General features: G+C 35.5%; 1 protein-coding gene across 1 annotated transcript in view; it reads right to left on the bottom strand.

Moving 5' to 3' along the window:
• The window catches only part of LOC136028755 (equilibrative nucleoside transporter 1-like), a 166,061-nt gene extending 149,993 nt beyond the window's left edge, over positions 1–16,068 (bottom strand). The window contains exons 1-2 of the mRNA XM_065706640.1: positions 16,024–16,068; positions 9,992–10,119 (exon numbers count right to left, since the gene is read on the bottom strand). Coding sequence (XP_065562712.1) covers positions 9,992–10,113 — 122 coding nt within the window. The 5' untranslated portion in view covers positions 10,114–10,119; positions 16,024–16,068. The remainder of the gene's footprint in view (positions 1–9,991; positions 10,120–16,023) is intronic.
• Positions 16,069–19,004: the final 2,936 nt, after the last annotated feature.

Genomic DNA, 19,004 nt, shown 5'->3' with positions numbered 1-19,004 from the left:
CTTTCAATTACGTTGAACAAAATAACTATCTCAAAATTTTGATTAGATGGGTTTGGGGAAATGGTGGAAAAACGTTCAGGCTTTTTTTGCTTAATTCTTTGTACACGCCCTCAGGGCATACCTTGCCCTGGGGGCTGTGGGTGGGGGTCATCCTCAAAGACATAATTTCTGGTCCTTTCAATCACATTGAACAAAATGACTATCTCAAAATTTTCATTGGATGTGTACGGGGAAATAGTGGGCGAGGGAGGCGGGTTAGTTGCCCTCCAATCACTTTCGACTATTATAAAAGGTACTGGCCCTTACAATTTCCAACTGAATGAACTCTTTCCGAAATTTCGACGACAACAAGTGGCCATCTCAAAATTTCTATCAGATTCATTTAGGGAAAATACGAGGTGAGGGGGATATCCATCATCTGATCATTCTGAATCTTAAAAAGGGCACTAAAACATCTGATTTCCAATCCAATCAGCCCATTCCAGAGATTTTACGATCACCCTTTCCATATATACCTTATATGCCAACAGGGTGTAACTTACATCCCCCGCCCTGAGAGCTGTGGGGGGTTTTCATCCTCAAAGACAAAATTTCCGGACCTTTCGATTACGTTGAACAACATGGCGATACAAAATTCATGTCATTACGTTAATGAGCGTCGGCCTTCCCTTATAGATGCGACAGCGGGGACTAGTGGCAATTGTAGTAGAAGTGTTAGCATACAAATATTCCCTTTTTTATCTAGTCCCTTATCATTTCTTGAAAGTCCTAAATTGATATACCCAGTCATTCATCAGTGATACTCTTTCAGCAATCTGTAAACACATAGCATGTTTTGATTTAGTTCCACAATCTCCTCAACATTCTCTGAAAGGCTCACCTGTTTTCCATTAGTCTTTTTGGAAAATGAAGTTAAAACATGAATACCTTTCTCAGTGACAGTGTGTTTGGGAAAATGGTGGGCGTGGGAGGGGTTTAGTTGCCTTCCAATCAATTTTGACTGTTAAAAAGGGCACTAGCCCTGTCAATTTCCAATTCTTTAAGGCTTTTTCGAAGTTTCTACGACAATAAATGGCCATCTCGAAATTTCTATCAGATACACTTTGGGAAAATACGAGGTGAGGGGTATCCACCCTCCCATCGCTCTGAATCTCAAAAAGGGCACTAACACTTCTGATTAGCAATCAAAGAAAAACCTCCGAAGTTTATACGATCACCCTTTCTATATAAGCCTTACTTACATGGGATTGTTTTCCTGTTTCCTGGTATTTTACAAAATAGTAATCCTGCCACAATATTCCGTGTTGGCGTGTACAGAGATAAAATTTTAGAAAGAAAGAAAAGTTTATGCAATCGATTATAAATTATTATACAGAATTACGATTATATTCTCACTAAATTAGCATTAGGTATTTTTTCGCTAGGTATTAGGTTTTTGTGTGCTTTGTAATTTGTTCTGTTGGTGATTCCTTTATTTTTTCATAAATTTGTGTGTGTATATGGCTCTTGTGCTTTTGAAACACCATCTATCTATCTATAAGCATTATTTGTCCTCATGGCATAACTTACAACCCTTGCCCTGAGGGCTGTATGGGGGTTGTCATCCTCAAATACATAATTTCCGGAACTTTCAGCTACGTTGAACAAAATGGCTATCTCAAAATTTTGATTGGATGTGTTGGAGTTAGATGCCCTCTAATAACTCTCGACTATTAAAATGAGCACTGGCCATTCAATTTACAATCTCTCTTTAGAAGTTTCAACGACAACAAAAGGCCATTTCAAAATTCCTATTAGATTCATTTCAGGAAAATATGAGGTTTGGAGCAGGGTATCCCACCTCCGATCACTTTTAATCTTATGTAGGATACTAGAACTTCTTATTACCAATCCAATGAGCCCCCTCCGAAGTTTCTACACCCACTCTTTGTATACAAACTATATATGCCCCCAGGGCATAACTTACAACCCTTTCCCTGAGGGCTGGGGGGGGTTGTCTTCCTCAAAGACATAATTCCCGAACCTTCTAACTATATTGAACAAAACGGCTATCTCAAAATTTTGATTGGATGTGTTTCGAGAAAAGATAAGCGGGAGAGGGGGGTTAGTTGCCCTCTAATCACTTTCGACTATTAAAAGGGGCATTAGCCCCTTCAAATTCCAGTCTAATAAGCCTTTTTAGAACTTTCTATGACAACAATTGGTCATCTCAAAATTTCAATCTGATACATTTCGAGAGAATACGAGGTGTGGGGGGGGATATCCACCCTTCGATCACTCTGAATATTAAAGTTGTCACTAGATATTCAGAATACCAATCCAATGAGCCCCCTCCGAAGTTTAAAGGATCATACTTTCCATACCTTAAATGCCCCTAGGGCATAATTTATAACCCTTGCCCTGAGGGTTGTGGAAGGGATGGGTTGTTATCCTCAAAGATATAATTTCTGAGTCTTTCAACTATGTTGAACAAAATGGCTATCTCAAAATTTTGATTGAATGTGTTTGGGGAAATGGTGGGCGTGAAAGGGGGTTTAGTAGTCCTCTCATCATTTTCAACTATTAACAAGAGCTAAGAGCTCATATGGCACTTGTAACGAGGCAAGAAGAGCTAAGAACCTCTAAAAAATTCTAAGAATCAATAGATTGATTTAAAAGGAAAATCAGAGGCTTAATGCCGGTCAGGATTTAAAATAAGAGCTCTGAGTCACGATGTCCTTCTAAATGTCAAAATTCATTAAGATCCGATCACCCACTCGTAAGTTATAAATACCTCATTTTTTCTAATTTTTCTCTCCCTTTAGCCCCCCAGATGGTCGAATTTGGGAAAACGACTTTATCAAGTCAATTTGTGGAGCTCCCTGACACGCCTACCAATTTTCATCGTCCTAGCACGTCCAGAATCACCAAACTTGCCAAATCACTGGACTCCTCCCTCCAACTCCCCCAAAGAGAGCGAATTAAGTACGGTTATGTCAATCGCGTATCAAGGACATTTGCTTATTCTACCTACCCAATTTTCTCAGGACTTTTGATGGGCAAGATTAAACTTAATGAAAGTTATACATTTAAAATCAGCATAAAAATCCAATTTTTTATGTGTCTATTGATATCAAAATTAGTTTTTTAGAGTTTCGCTTACTATTGAGCCGGGTTGCTCAGTACTTACAATTCGTTACCACGAACTGTTTGATAAGAATTCTACCAAAGAGAAAAGTAAAAACAACTTTTAAGTTACAATTCCATTTTCACCTACAGCTGCTCTGACTGTTTGTCGTTACTTCGCCTAATTTCAACTTCAAAATTTCCGCTTCAGAATCCACTTATTACGCACTCCACCGTCATTTTTCTCTAAGGTTGACCCCAGTGCTCACCTAAGATAATTTGAAATGTCAGAATGGATCATTCCTTGCTATACGAAGGATTGAACCTGCCACCCATTGATCAGGATGCACAGCTTTATCCACTAAGCCATCGCAAGGTATAAAAATTTGACTGTGGCAGGATTCGAACCTCCGACCTCCGGACATTGTCCACTGCACCCATCCCCTGTGCTACACAGGCTCCTAAGATAATTCTGGTGAATTTGAAAGATTTCAAAAGCAGTTCTTGCTTCGTAAATCCGAAACAGTTTTCCCAAACAAATCAGGTGGTTACTTTTAAAAACCGGAAGCAGGTCATTCAGAGACATATATTATTCAAACATCGTTAGCTGAACCTTCCACGAATCCTAAAATTTTACCATAAAGAGCTGAACATCGATCTTTGAAATGTTTGTTCTGTTATTAGTCTCAAACATTTGTGTCTCCCTTTTTACTTTGACGGGACAAAAATATTTTAAATAAATATTAAATCTGTGGATACGCCTAAAATTAATTATTTACTTTGACATATTTAAATTTAGACTAGTTTCTACTAGTTCAGCTCTCTTTTCTTTTTCCTTTCTCTGGTACCCACGGCTTTTTCCTTCAACATAGTTCGGCGTTTTTTGGTCATCGTTTATTCATTCATATTTTTTTCTAGTCGTTTTAGGCTTGACTTACTATATAATTATTTGTTTATCGAACTTTACACTAAGACTTCTTTGAACCACCCATATTGTGAACTTAACACTATTTCATCTTATCTGACACAGTTTGCTTGTAATTATGAGTCAAAGCAGTAGCGCTGACTTAGTTAAGGGTCGTGCACCTCCAATGCATTATTTTCTTTCCACTATTTCGAAAGGAAGGCTTGGGAAAGGGTTATAAAATTGGGAAGAGGCTCATTAAAAATTTTCATTGAATTTAGGTTGAAGAGCTCCGATTTATACCTTTTTCAATACACAAACAATAGGGCTGAGATTTGTAATTAATTATCCATAGAAGCTTATACTCAGGATAGGCTTAGTTGTAGGTATATATTTTGTGGGAGGGGCATCGAGAAATATTGAAATTTCACACACAAAATACAGAAATAACAGAAAATCATAAAAATTATGATATTTTGAGAATCCTGGTTCTGATATCCCCCTTCCTCTAACGTACGTGCCTGTCTAGCGAAGTTTAATCGCATATTCATCTTTTCTGGAGAAGTGAAGTGCCACCAGAAGAGGGCACAAAATAAAATACACTTGCACTGAGCAGGGCTCGTTCAACGCTCCAAGGTTAGTATCAGAGCTATTGAGCTTGGCAAGCAAATTCACTGCCTTAGAGAGCAGATATGCATCTCATGCTACACTAAAACGCGCTCTTAGTCGCCCAAATTTCACTGATTTTTTTTTCTGATATAGAAGATTCAGCAAAGATCTTTAAATCTAAATTTCGAAATGTCATAGACACCTTTACAAAAGAATTATGATATATTGAAACGTTAACTTTTTCACTACGCGGAGAATTTCATTTTCTAGGTGATTTTCAAAATGTAATAATAAAATGAAGTAAAATTCAGATTCAAAAGCCCTTTAAACCCTTATATTAAAGAATCATGAAGCACAAAAAGTAAGCGATAAAGCACGTAGACGATTTCAACACTGCCACTAACTACCTTTTCAACAATATTAAATCACTGAACGAGACCACGCCTGAACAAATGTTCAAAACTTTGCCGCAGAGTAATACAAAAGCTTGAGTATTTTGATTTCTTTCATAATAACCTAAACTTCTAATTTAGAAAATACGACATATGGCTCTAAATCGGACTAGGGGATATTTATAAGCCAAAATTTAATGTCAAGCGACTTTAGGGTTAAAGTTTAGAGTACTAATGCATGTTATTTAACAAGAAAAGCAGTGAAATTTTCATATTTAAGGCGAATTTCCCCTGTAGATTATGCGATCTTTTGACAAAACTACAGTATCGGATTGCATACAGAGGACAAGTTACTTAAGTCACTGGATTTATCAGCTTCACGTATATCCATTCATCCAGCTAGAACTATGATATTACTAAGAATTTTTGTTTCTAGATACATAGAAAATGCTCCTATTTTCATGTTTCTAAAATATTTTGGTCGTACTTTTGAATAAAAAAAAAACGCGGTGTGTGGATAAAGTTGAACCTGAATTTTAGCTATCGAATGATAGCAAAATTGTTGTCTTCCATTAAAACATAAAAACTATAGAGTTAAAAGAAAGATAACATGTCGGAAAAATAAACCACAAAGTCAACTTGTCGCTTGCACTATGTGTCAGCTTCAAAAATAACGAACAATCTCTGAAAAATAACGAAAAAATAACGAAAATAACTGAAAAAATAACGAAAATAACGAACAATCTTCTTAATCAACATTTCGTCTGCTGGGAGCGATTTTGCCGATTCTGTTTTTCCAAAATTCTGAGAAAAACGAGTTTGAAAATGTTGACATTTGTAAAACAGAGTTTTACAACTCAGAGTTTTTACTCACCCCCCTCCCTGGATACGGTATTGATCATAATGAAGTAGGCCTATTCTAAAATATGATACTGCAGTAACAAAATTATGAAAAAACTACAACAGAGAATTATGAAAAGCAGGCCGTCCAGAACGTATTATATTAAATACCTAACGTAACCAACTCTTCATATCAAATATGAAGCTAGAGCTAGAGCTCTATAGCTATATAGCTCTATAGCTCTATAGCTAGAGCGCTGACATCATACAGCAATGCCAATTAGACTACTCGAAAGAAAAACAATTTCTACACAAGATACCGCTTCCGAATCTGTATTGCCGTATCTGTTTCTCTAAAATTCCGAGAAAAACGAGTTTGAAAATTTTGGCATTTGCATCTCAGATTCGGTTGTATCTAGAACGCTAACGTCTTACAGCAATGTCAATTAGACCATTCGAAAGAAAAAAGTTTCCTACACAAGATAGCGTTTCCGAATCTGTCTCTCCAAAATTCCGAGAAAAACGAGTTGGAAAATTTTGACATTTGCATCTCAGATTCGGCTGTATCTAGAGCGCTGACGTCTCAAAGCAATGTCCATTAGACCATTCGAAAAAAAAAACTCTACACAAGACAGCGTTTCCGAATTTGTTTTGCCGATCTGTTTCTCCAAAATTCCGAGAAAACCGAGTTAGAAAATTTTGACATTTGCAAATCAGGTTCGGCTGTATCTAGAGCGCTAACGTCTTACAGCAATGTCAATTAGACCATTCGAAAGAAAAAAAATTCTACACAAGATAGCGTTTCTGAATATGTTTTGCCGATCTGTTTCTCCAAAATTCCGAGAAAAACGAGTTAGAAAATTTTGACATTTGCAAATCAGGTTCGGCTGTATCTAGAGCGCTAACGTCTTACAGCAATGTCAATTAGACCATTTGAAAGAAAGAAAAATTCTACACAAGATAGCGTTTCTGAATATGTTTCGCCGAATCTGTTTCTCCGAAATTCCAAGAAAAACGATTAGAAAATTTTGAAATTTGTACATTAGAATCGGTTGCATCTAGAGCGCTGACATCTCACTGCAATGCCAATTAGACCATTCGGAAGTAATTATTTTTACACAATATAGCGTTTGTAACTCAGTTTCGACAAAAACTGTTATTTTCGGCAAAATCGCTCTCAGTAGACGATTTGAAGAAGCAAGGTGGCACAAGCTTCCCCGGTAGATAGTGACGTTCCAAGCCTGTTTAAATTTAAATCCCAAGTTACTAGTGCCTTCAGATAAAAACATACTTTAGTTTTGTAAGTATACTGGACACGGTCACCTTCTTCCTCAAGATTAGCTAAAAGACCTCAAGAAAATTTAGACCAAAAAATGTACTGTTCAGTTTTCCCTCATCTCTCGTGGAAAATACTGATATTTCCCCCCCCCCCCCCGCCCAAAGACACAATGATTGGATCATTGTGCACCTGTGTTCTCACGACTGAACTTAATCGGCTATTCTTCCAATTAAATATACTTGTATTTTATCCATATACTAAACCTTATACATCAGATCTTGCCAGAGCAGTCGGAGTCAAATGTAAAATGCCCCTAGACTTATAATACTGATTGTTCAAGAATGTCCTGGAGCAATCCATCGTAAAAACCTCTAGCTTATTTTCTATTATACTTAGCGCCAATCCAACTTTAGCAATATAGAACACTCTGCTTTTGAATTTCCGATCCTACATTTCAATATTGATGACAAACCGAACTGCTTCTTCCATTGTCTAGGATGAATCCTATCCACCACTAGAATCCTCAACAATAGATACAATCATAGATGTATATAGGTCCAACCGTTAGTGAGAAAGTAGAAAATTTTTCCCAGAGAGTAGAAAAACAAAAAATCAATTTTTTTCACTATTATTTTTTTTCAAGGGTAATCCTTCAAACAAAGGTCAGGGACATCCTCCCGTCGCCGTGTGAAAGCAAGCAGGCATAACGGAATACGCAAGTGAAGATCATAAAACACTTGACATAAAAACATGATAATTATGGTCTTGGGGCCATAGGTGATGGTGGTATGTTGAACATTTATAATGTGTCCTTGCACGATACGCTAATTAATTTTTGAAAAATACTTGGTCAGCAACTTCTCCAGTTCAGGGAAGAGATGCAAGAGATCCATCACAAGGTCCAAAATATATTGTGGATAATTGAAAATGTCTCATTGAATTTGTTCAAGAATCGTTATGTTATATGAGCATTGTTAGAAGAGGGATTGTCATGGATCAGAACCACTCCAGAAGTCAGCATGCTCCTTCTTTTTTTGAACATATATCAGTAGGCATTGCAAAGTTTCACAATAAGATACCCCAGTAGTTGTTGTTTCCTGCTGTATAAACTTCACGAGCGATAAACCTCTTAGCAAGATGGAACACATGTTTCATCTTGGGTGTCCAATTGGCTGGAGACTTTCATTGACTGTTATCTGGGCCAATAGGAACGCATATTTTGCCAGAGGGTGCGGATGTTAGGGGGTCTTTGGATTTCAGACTATTGCAGAGTCTGAAATACGCCAAAACTTTTTTCCTGATCATTTTAAAATTTACAACCTCAAGTCCTCGGGTGAAGAGGGACCTAATGTACAAAACAACAGTTTGTGGCAGGGACCCCCCCCCCCAAAAAAAAATGGCTGAAAAAGGCCACACAACTTCATTTGTTCAATGGCTTGGGAAGTTTTCCCTTGGGGTAAGGAGACCCTGATGAAGAAAGAACAATTGAAAAAAATATTGGCACCAAAAAACGGATCAAAAAGCTTTTTTTGAAGGACTTAAATCTAACGCCAGTAGGTTTTTATGCCAAGGCTATTGCATCATAAAAAAATTTAATAGAAATATTTATTTGCCTGGAATAAAGACCCAAAGAACTTTTTCTGAACAGTTTAAAAACCACAAGTCCTTGGCCCAAGAACGCCCTTATGAACAAAACCAATATTTTTTTGGATACATGGTCTCCTCAAAAATGTGGCCCTAAAAGGTGCAATTGACACTCTAGTCTAGGATTTAGGGGGCAACCTTGCTCTTATTGGTGATAACTTCTGTTCATTTGAAGTTTGACTTCATTATTATTTGTAATTTATGTTTGTCTTAGGATTTGTGCATAGTATCATCTGTTATCTTTGTTTGATGTGAATATTCATTTTAATTATTGTTCTTTTTGGGTTTCATTTATTTATTCTGAGTAATTTCTGTCATTTTTAAGTTTGGATTATTATATAACATTATTTTTTATTTGTTCTAGGTTTTAATGTGGCTCTTACATTTTACACGCCTTTACCTCCTACGCCCTAAATCTTACACTCCTAAGTCTAATGGCAAATTCCACATCTACAACTCTTTCCACAGCATTTCCTCCCAATGTTAGTCTAAAGAACTGCTTTATATTTCTTCTTGGGTAATGTGCATGATTTATTTCAAATATTTCTGCTCGGACATAACCAAACAAACTTGAGTCAGAATTAGCAAAACTTAATAAATTTTACTATTATAGTAAAATATTTTTTTTAACAAATTCAAAATACACAAGATATAATTAATTAATACACAGAAAATACGCAGAGATAATTAAAAAAATGAGCAAACACCAAAAAATAACACCGAAAAAATCATTTAGGCCAATTGGATCGTTAGAAAAGGTACTAAATTTATCCAAAAGTGGAAACAGAATTACCTAAATATAAAGAAAGTTATGAAAAAACATGAATATAGGAGGAATTCTACAGCTTATCTTCTTATAAAAAATTCGAACAAATATTATTGCAAATAGCAATTTATAAAAAATTGAATACCAACATGCCTCCATTCACAAAACAATCCTCCCCTCGCCCAGGGTTGGCCCAAAGAGCATCTTTTACTACTAAAAATAAAACAGTGATTTACAATGCGCATTTCGACAATCCAGACATCCAACCTTCCTAAGGAAGTATCCTTGGATATCCATATTCCACCAAAGATTTAAATTGTGTGAGCCAATTAATGCTGATATATCACTTGTGAATCTAGTCAGAGAAGGATCCATGGATAATGGGCACAGTGTAACAGAAAGGAGTACTTTTGCAAATGAAAGACATGATAAATTAAAACAAAATTACTTACTTATCTCTTGGCAAATAAGGTTGCAAAAGAGGTTGACTCTCATCAACCAAAACTGGCTGAGACAGCAATTCTTGTTGGGTTCTGGAAGTTGCTGCACGTCTTCTACTTGATTCTTCCGACATTTTAACCTTTAGGGAAGGATTAGTGTAGTACTAAATAGAGGTAAAAAAAATTATTGAAATGATATGCAAATGATGTAAAAAATAGATCAAGAAAAAACCTCTTAAAAACCATAGATAAAAAAAAATCAGTTCCGAATAAATCAAGTAATAAAATCACGCAAATAAATCAAGCAAATAAAATCAAGTTCCAAATAGTATAAGATAACCATTTTGTTCCAAATAGTCTAAAAGTCAAATAACAGCCCTGGGCTAAGACTGTAACTTATGCTAGTTGCTTATTGTCACTTTAGCAGGCACCAAAGAAAAATAGTAAAAAAGAACCTTCACAGCTGAAAAACTTGAAAAATATATGATGAAAGTACATGGAACCAAGTTAAGACAATGTAACTATCCTTTGATGAGTATTTTTGGGAATCAACAGATTGTTAGTGTTTGAACAGGTATGGACAAAAAGCATTGTCATATTTAGCTAGGTAGTTTTACTTATTTATGTTCATGGTTCAAGATTACATTATGTGGTAATACTGACAAACATGTGGTAATACCCTAAAAACTTAATAGTTTTGAATCAATCGAAAACAAAAATTGGTAGCAGTTTAGAAGTAACATTTTTCTGAATCAACATCTTAATATAAAAAATGTAGTAACACAAACTGACCCCCTCCCCTAATCTTCAATTACATGCTTTGAATTGCATATACACAATGAAATTTCCAAATACTGAATTTGTTGTTGTATTGCTTTTTGGTCAGTAAATCGACTTGATGAGAAGATTCACATGTGAAAAATTCATGATGGATCCAAAATTTGAAATATATTAGACCATCAGGGGGGGGGGGATAAATTATGTTGGTATAATTCAAAGAATGGCATTAGTAAGCATTTAAGAATGTTTTGAAGTAGTTTTCAAACAAATATAGATTTTCCTTCTGGAGAGTGGGAATACAGGGGTAAAACTCAGTTTCATAGTATTTGCTCCTAGAGAGTAGATATGTTAAATTGATACCAAGCTCAAAATAAAAAAATCAAATGGTGCTATAGAATAAGACCCTTACTAATTGTACAGTGACTATTCTTGGACAGAAATCTTGATTAAATAGTATCCTTTCTAAACATGGACAACAGGCTCAAAATCTTTGATATGATGTATATATCTATATATATAAAAATAAGTTGTCTGTGTGTGTGTGTGTCGAGTGACGTCATGTTTGTGTGTCGACTGACGTCATGTTTGTCGACTGACATCATTATAAGGGTTGAGCTGTATGAGTCATGAAGTTGTTTGTCGACTGACGTCATGTTTGTCAACTGATGAAATTACATACCAGGACACAAATGATGACCAGGACACAGGGAATATAAATGACGACCGGGAACCTCAAAGAGTAATTACAGACTGGGACACCCGGACACAAATCACGACCAGGACACAGGGAATATAAATGATGACCAGGACACAGGAACACAACTACAATGGGGATGCCGGGGGCACAGGCGGGATATATAAATGACAACCAGGACACAGGGATTGTCTGAATAGAAATTACAGACTGGGACACCAGGACACAAATGACGACTGGGACACCGGGACACAGGGAATATAAATGACGACCGGGACACTCAAAGAGAAATTACAAACTGGGACACCAGGACACAAATGACGACCGGTACACAGGGAATATAAATGACGACCAGGACACAGGGACACATCATTAGAATAATGAGGTATAGATCTGAATATGGATTGTTTTTCCCATGGACAATTACATATTGCATGTTCAAAAGTCAGTAAACCTGACAATCTATTTATATGCACAGACAATGGGACAGCAAAGAATGTTGTATATCCACATGTTTTATGTAGTTAAAAACATATATATATATATATATCTATCTCTATTCACAGGTGGGACACAGGGACACAACTACAATGGCACGTAACTACTATGGCGCGTAACGACTTACGCGCGCGGGGGGCTTGGGGGGCGCGAAGCGCCCCACCTGCGCCACCCCACCAGCTAGTATATATATATATATATATATATATATATATATATATATATAGTAGTGATCAGTTGATAGTTAAGACTAGGCTACTTAAGGCTACTGACTATAATCTTGGAAAACTTTGTTTTTTGACATTGAAATCTAGACAAAAGTTATCCCAACAGTCTAACCTATTTAAATGCAACACTTGCAAAAACCTATTTTGTGCAATGCAAAATCTTTTTTCTGCTTCAAAACACTTTTCTTAGTCTATCTAAGATGAGGTTTGTCTTTGATTTAGTTTAATTTTTTAACTTCAAGATCCTGTGTCAAAGGTTGGAGAGTATTTTCAAAAATTAGGCTCAAGCTCTAAATGCATGTCAAAGATAAGGCTTGACTATTGACAATCAGTGCTTCTAAAATATTAAGAATTGATTATGGCTAAACAATTCACGCTAATTACATTTGTATTAAGCAATTCTAACTAAATTTAGATGGTAAAATAGATATTTTAGTGATTTAACTGTCAAAGTAGTGATTAGTTGTCCAACTAGCCAGTAAACGTTTATATTTTCACATAATGTAGCTAGGATGAAAGTGAATAAATCAATTGATGCCTTTTTCTATGCTCTTTTGAAATTCAATAATTTTTTCTGGGAAAAATTACATTTTGAGCAGTTAAAGGGGCTAAAAGCACTCAAGACAATCTATGGCAACTAATCGTTTAAAAAAAAAATTCTAAAAAAAAAAAACCTGTCTAGTCAGGAAAAAATGCCATTTGTAGCTGATTCAGGAATGGCAACTGTTATTTTCATTAGTCTATTTTGAAAACAAATTCACAGGAATTTTTAAAAACAGCAAAATATTGACAGTATTTTTGAGGGGTTTTATGCTCTTTTTTATAAGTTCCTGCAAAACAGTTTTCAAAACAATATTTTACTACAAAGACTAGTGAAAATAATAATTGCCATTCCTAATTCAGCTCCAAATGGCAATTTTTTTCTCACTAGACAGTTTTTGAGAAACATGTTTTAAACTTCTGGTTAGATTATTTGTTTTAAGTCCTTTTAGCCTATTTAAGGGCTAAAAATCTAATTTGCCCCAGAAATGATTATTGAACTATGAAAATGTATAGAAAAGTGTCAAGTGATGCATTCACGTTTATCCTAGTTAAATTATGTGAAAATTTAATATTTACCAACTGGCCTGAGCTACTGGGTATTTTATCCTTTTTTTTTTTTTTTTTTTTTTTTTTTTTTTTTGATAGGCTAGTCTTCCCTTTAGAAGAGCCAGAGCTCTATAGTGGTAGCCTACCTTGTTTGTAGCCCACTGTATATCTAGTTTTAAAAGTTTCATTTTTTGACTGCAAAAAGTTTGTCTATATTTAGCAATGGCCAGTCCAGCCATAAAGGGGCAATGGGTGGAGGTTGGTAACTCAAAGGACCTTTTTGAAACACAGGCCTATTCTAGGCTCTGGATCGATTGTGAAAAGTTCTATTCCCCTAGCCTATATCACCTCCTTCCTATACAATTACAGTAAATTTGCAGTTTATATTGTAACTTAGGTAGGATGAAAGTTAATATAACACTTGATGTCTTTTCTTATGCTCTTTCATACTTCAATAATTATTTCTGGGGCAAATTCTATCTCAAGTTCTTAATGTGGCCCTAAAAGATAAACAAACCATAGTTGACAAAAATTCAAAAGCAAAACTGCCTAGTGACAAAATTGCCATTTGCAGCTGATTCAGGAATGATAATTATTATTATCTTTATTCTTATTAGTAAAATATTAAGCTATTAAGAAAATAAATTTGCAGATTTTTAAAGAGCCTTAAACCCCTCAAAATGACATTACAGCAAAACTGACATCAATATGAGGTATTTCTAGCTCCTTTGAAAAATCTCTGCAAAATTTGTTTTCTAAATAAAATTTTACTATTAACACTGAGGAAAATAATAATTAGCATTCCTGAATCAGCTACAGGTGACTTTTTTCTTATTAGCCAATTCGGTAAAACTTTACATTCATCATGAGGTTTTGAAAATACATAGTACTGCACATAGCAAGATTATTGTTTCTTTGTCATTATTACAGAAGCATATCCATTTTTTAGCTTTCTAATATCCCCCTTCAACAAAACTAAAAATGCATAGTCGGCAGGGTTTTGAAACAGAGTGAAATGTTGGGGCTGGGCAATATGAATGAATAATAATATAAAATCAGAATCTAGCAATATGCAGTAATTAAAAAAAAACAAAATAAATAAAAAACTCACTAAAAACTGAAATATCCTCCCTTTAAACTTTTAACACTACAGAAGCTTGCCCTTGACTAACTGCAGTTTCTTGGGAAAAATAAGGTTGCAATGATGGAAGATCATGACCATAACAGACAAGGCTTAACCAATCAGCAAAAAGTAGGCTACATGATAAACATCAACTAACAATTCAACCAATTAGCAATAAAAGTGATGTCAAAATCAACCAATCACAGATGACATAAGCTTAACATTAGCATAGACAAGATTATGCTAGGCTAGGTTTAAAAAGCTACTTTTTCTCTATTTTACTCTTTGAGGCTCCATGCCAAATAATTATTAAATAAATATAGAATAAAGACCTTACCCCACAGCCCACAGGGCTCATTTACTGCTATGCTTTACTCTATAAGTAATGTTACCTGTAAGCAAAATTGAACCTTTGTTTTGTTCAGAAACAGCTGACTAGTTTAATCTCAAAAGTGAAAGTCTATCTTGGATATTAGTATCAATGGACATGTGAGTTTTTTAATTTTCTTTTGACTTCCTACTATACAGAAATTATGAGTGATGGCTAGAATTAGTATTTAAAATGTAATTCTATTCATATTCTACAACCCCAACTTTTCCTTCAGCTTCAAAACCCTGTCCACTTTATGCAGTTTAAGTTAGCTCCATGGAGGAGGAGGGTCAACCAGAAATGAATATGCTTCCAGAATTAGCATTTATAAGTGCTATAATATGGAACTATGCTGCTTTGCAGCATAGTTTCCAGTTTAGTCAGCTTGTGATGAGAGTAAAAAATAGCCACCAATTTCGTAAAATTCTAGTTTATTGACTTTTGGCAATCTTGGAAAGGGGTTAGGTTAGGGAAATGAAACTTTCAGGGAAAGGGTCTACAGGCTAAAGTAGCCTATATCCCAAGAAAGTATTTTGAAGTACCCACCTCCATTCCTTCTACCGCTAGAGGGCCCTGAAATTTGCCTATATGACAGGTCTACACCTATTGAAATTTTGAGAAAACAACATTTTACCTTAATTTTCATTTACCAGTTGCTTTTTCTCTGCCTTTAGTTCTGAAAATGCAATTCCTGTTATTTGAGTAGAATTCTGAGCCACATCAATGTTTTTTTTTTCTAGAAATTTAGGAAATGTATTTGCATATCTTTAAAACCTTATAAACTAGGATTCAGTGAAGTTGTGAAGCTGAAAACAATTTTTTTGTACTTCATTCAAGCAGAACATGATTTGAACTCCTGGTGACTATGGGCTGTTTAAGCTCTTTACTGATTTGGAACCATGGAATTGAAAACATAATTTGAACTCCTGGTGACTATGGGCTGTTTAAGCCCTTTTAGACTTTTAAGGGCTCAAAATGGAATTTGCCCCAGAAGCAGTTATTGAAACATGAAAGAGCATGAAAGGGGGTATCAAGTAATATATTCACTTTCATCTTAGCTAAATTATGTTGTAAACTGCAAGTTTACCATAGTTGCTACAAAAAGCCCATTGTCTAGAATTCTAACAGAGCATTGAAAGAAGAAAATAATGATGTATTTCTAATCTTTTCACACAATTTTTTCCTACGCAATGACAAATCTTTGATTAATAGCAGATAAAAACAGTTCCATGTGTAATCAACGTTTTTAACAAAAGAAAAAACCTTTTTCTGTTTTTCAGGACTTTCCAATATTTTGTCGCATGTGCTACAATTGAAAATTTTAAAAGTCTAATTGTCGACAAAGAGCGAAAACCATCAGATAATGTTTAGGCATTTCCAAAATTCTCGCAAATTCCTTTGTGGTTTCATGCCTTTTTACATCTTTTGTTGGTACTCAAAGGACGAATAGGGGACATTTGTAGAGGCTTTTCAGGAAAAAGGAAACCTCATTGTTTACCTGGCTGATTTCGTGGGCTAGTGAATTCAGGTTATCAAAATGTCTTATCTGGAACATCTCGCGAATGGCTACGGCCATTATTGTAAATTTCGTAAATTGTAAATTTCGTTTAGTATTGAGGAGGATGTTGAATTAAATCAAAAGACTCCAAGGACATCGAAGTTTTCAAAATGAAATATCTAAGCTTATCTACATTGTTCTTAAGAACGGCTATAGGAATCAAATTGAAAGTTTCATTGAATGCTGTGAGGTTTGTTAAGCAAAACCGTAAGACGCTATGTGCGTCAACATTATCAAAGAGGCATATCTTCAATATTTCAAGAATAGTTAGAGAAAGATATCAAGTTGAAACATCCAGAGATTGTTGAAGGGATTTTGAACTTTAGCACAGTATTTGATCCCAGTTGCTACTGGATGTTGCTGAAATCTCTCAGAAGTGGCTATATTTCGTTGAAAATGTGAAGAAATGTTCAATGAAAAGTTGAATAAAATCAAAAGACACCATATAAATTCTGGTTGGCAAATTTGCATGTCTGCAATATCAATGGAAGAGGTAAGGGCACTAATTCGAAACTTTCAAAAAATGTTGTGGGGAATATTGAAATTAATCAAAATGCAATGATGTGAATCCCTTTTGTCAAAAATACATTTGTGCAATTTCCGATGATCGATCATTTAAAACTATTAAGTTGAAACTTCAGGAAATTTTGAACAAAATCGAAAGATACTATGTACAACCAGCAATATAAAACGGCGTGTTCAATATACTTTGACAAAGGGGTTGTAAGTTTTTGAATTTGTCCGTAGTTTGCAGAAAGGTTTTATCATTGGGGAAGGGGGATGTAAATGACCTTTTTTCATTTTCAATTGGTGCAGTCCTAGCCCTATAAGTAAACGTAGAAGAGAATTTTTTAGCAAGGTACCATTAAAAGTCTTATCCCTTTACTAAAAATCATTAATATCCCTCCTTCATATTCCTTAGGATGAAAAAATCAAAGTGGTTTGAGGGTGATATTAAACTAAACAAAAACACTATGTACATAAAAACGATATGCACACTATGTAGGCCGTCCTGGCTGAGTGGTTGGCGCGCTGGCGTGGGAATTCTGTGACCAAGGAGCACAGGTTCAATTCCGATTTTGACCAGTTATCTAGTTTGGGACAAGGGTCAGTGGCGAGATTCTGTAAGCTCAGCCAGAGTCGACCCAGCTCTAAATGGGTATCTGGAGAAATATGGGGAAGGTAAGCAGGAAGGGTGTGGGAAAACAAAGGATGGTTGGCCCCCACCCCCGCTGCACTTCCTGACTGAAAAGCCATGAAACGGAGATCAGCACCGCCGGTTTGGACCTTAAGGGTCTAGTGCCGTCTTACTTACTTACACTATATACAACTACGTTTTCAAAAGCGTATTACTATACTTACTGAGGTAATAAGAGTTTTAAGGAAAACACTAAGGGATTGTTGAGGAAGATGTCAAACTAAATCAAAAGACACTATATGCATCCAGGCTATCAAAAGGGGATATCTACAATACCTTAGGAGCGGCTATGAGTATTAACTTGAAACATTAAGGACCACTATTGGTACTACCATTGTGGCTTTGACGGTGACTTCTAGTGACTACGACTATAATTACTTGTAATTACTTGCGAGTCTGACAACGTTGTGGCTTTGACAATGACTACTTGCAATCGTGACTACTTGAGACTATGACTGCTTGTGAACGCAGATACGATTGCAACTCGACTTCTACTGCGGCTATTTGCGACTGTATTTACTTACAACAGCGACTGTGATCATTTGTGACTCTGACAAACTGCGAGTAAACGGCTATTACTTGCGACTGTAACCATAACTATTAGAACTGCTACTTAATTACACACTACTGCTAGTTTAATTACATCCTACTTATCAAAATGGCACAGCGCATCCCAGTTGTCAAAAGGGCTTATCTGCACTATCTCGAGAATAGCTAAGGTTATTAAGTTGAAATTTTCAGGTAATATTAAGGGGATGTTGCGCCAAATCGAAATACATTATATGCATCCAGGTTGTCCGAACGGTATATGTTCAAGGTTTCATGAACAGTTAGGGAAGAGTATCAAGTTGAAATATATAAAGGCTATTGAGGAGAATGTTGAACTAAAATGCGATATGTGCATCCTACCTAATGTTGGGCACAGCTGCAACAACTAAGGGATAGCTATGATTATTAAGTGTTTTAATGTTTATTTTAATGTTGAACTAAATCGAATGAAACCATTTGCTTTCTAGTTGTCAAAATACAGGTCTGTGATATCTCTAGATTAGGTAAGAACATTAAGTTGAACCTTTAAGAGAGCATTGAGGGGGGCGTTGAACTTGATCAAAATACAACTATGTTCACTCGATGTGTCAAAAGGGTATACGAGTAATATCTCAAGATTTTTTTTTGTTGGAAATTCCAGGATATGTTGAACTAAATCAAAAGATACTATGTATATTTATGGGGTGTAAAATATCTCGAGAAGAGTTAATAGCATTAAGTTTAAATTTTCAGAGAGTTTAGAGGAATGTTGAATTCAATAAGAGGATATTATATGCATCCCAGCTGTCAGAAAAACATATCTGCAATACCTCAAAAATGCCTAATGGCATCTAGTGGAAACTTAAAGGGAATGTTGAGGGGATGCTGATATAAATGAAAAGTCAACGATTAGACAAATAAACAAGAAACGGAAAATTTAATTGTTAAGTCAAAGACTTG

This window comes from Artemia franciscana, chromosome 7, assembly GCF_032884065.1.
Source record: "Artemia franciscana chromosome 7, ASM3288406v1, whole genome shotgun sequence".
NCBI lineage: Eukaryota > Metazoa > Arthropoda > Branchiopoda > Anostraca > Artemiidae > Artemia > Artemia franciscana.
The sequence above is the reverse complement of the archived record's forward strand: the minus strand, read 5'-3'. Positions and strand labels throughout refer to the sequence as shown.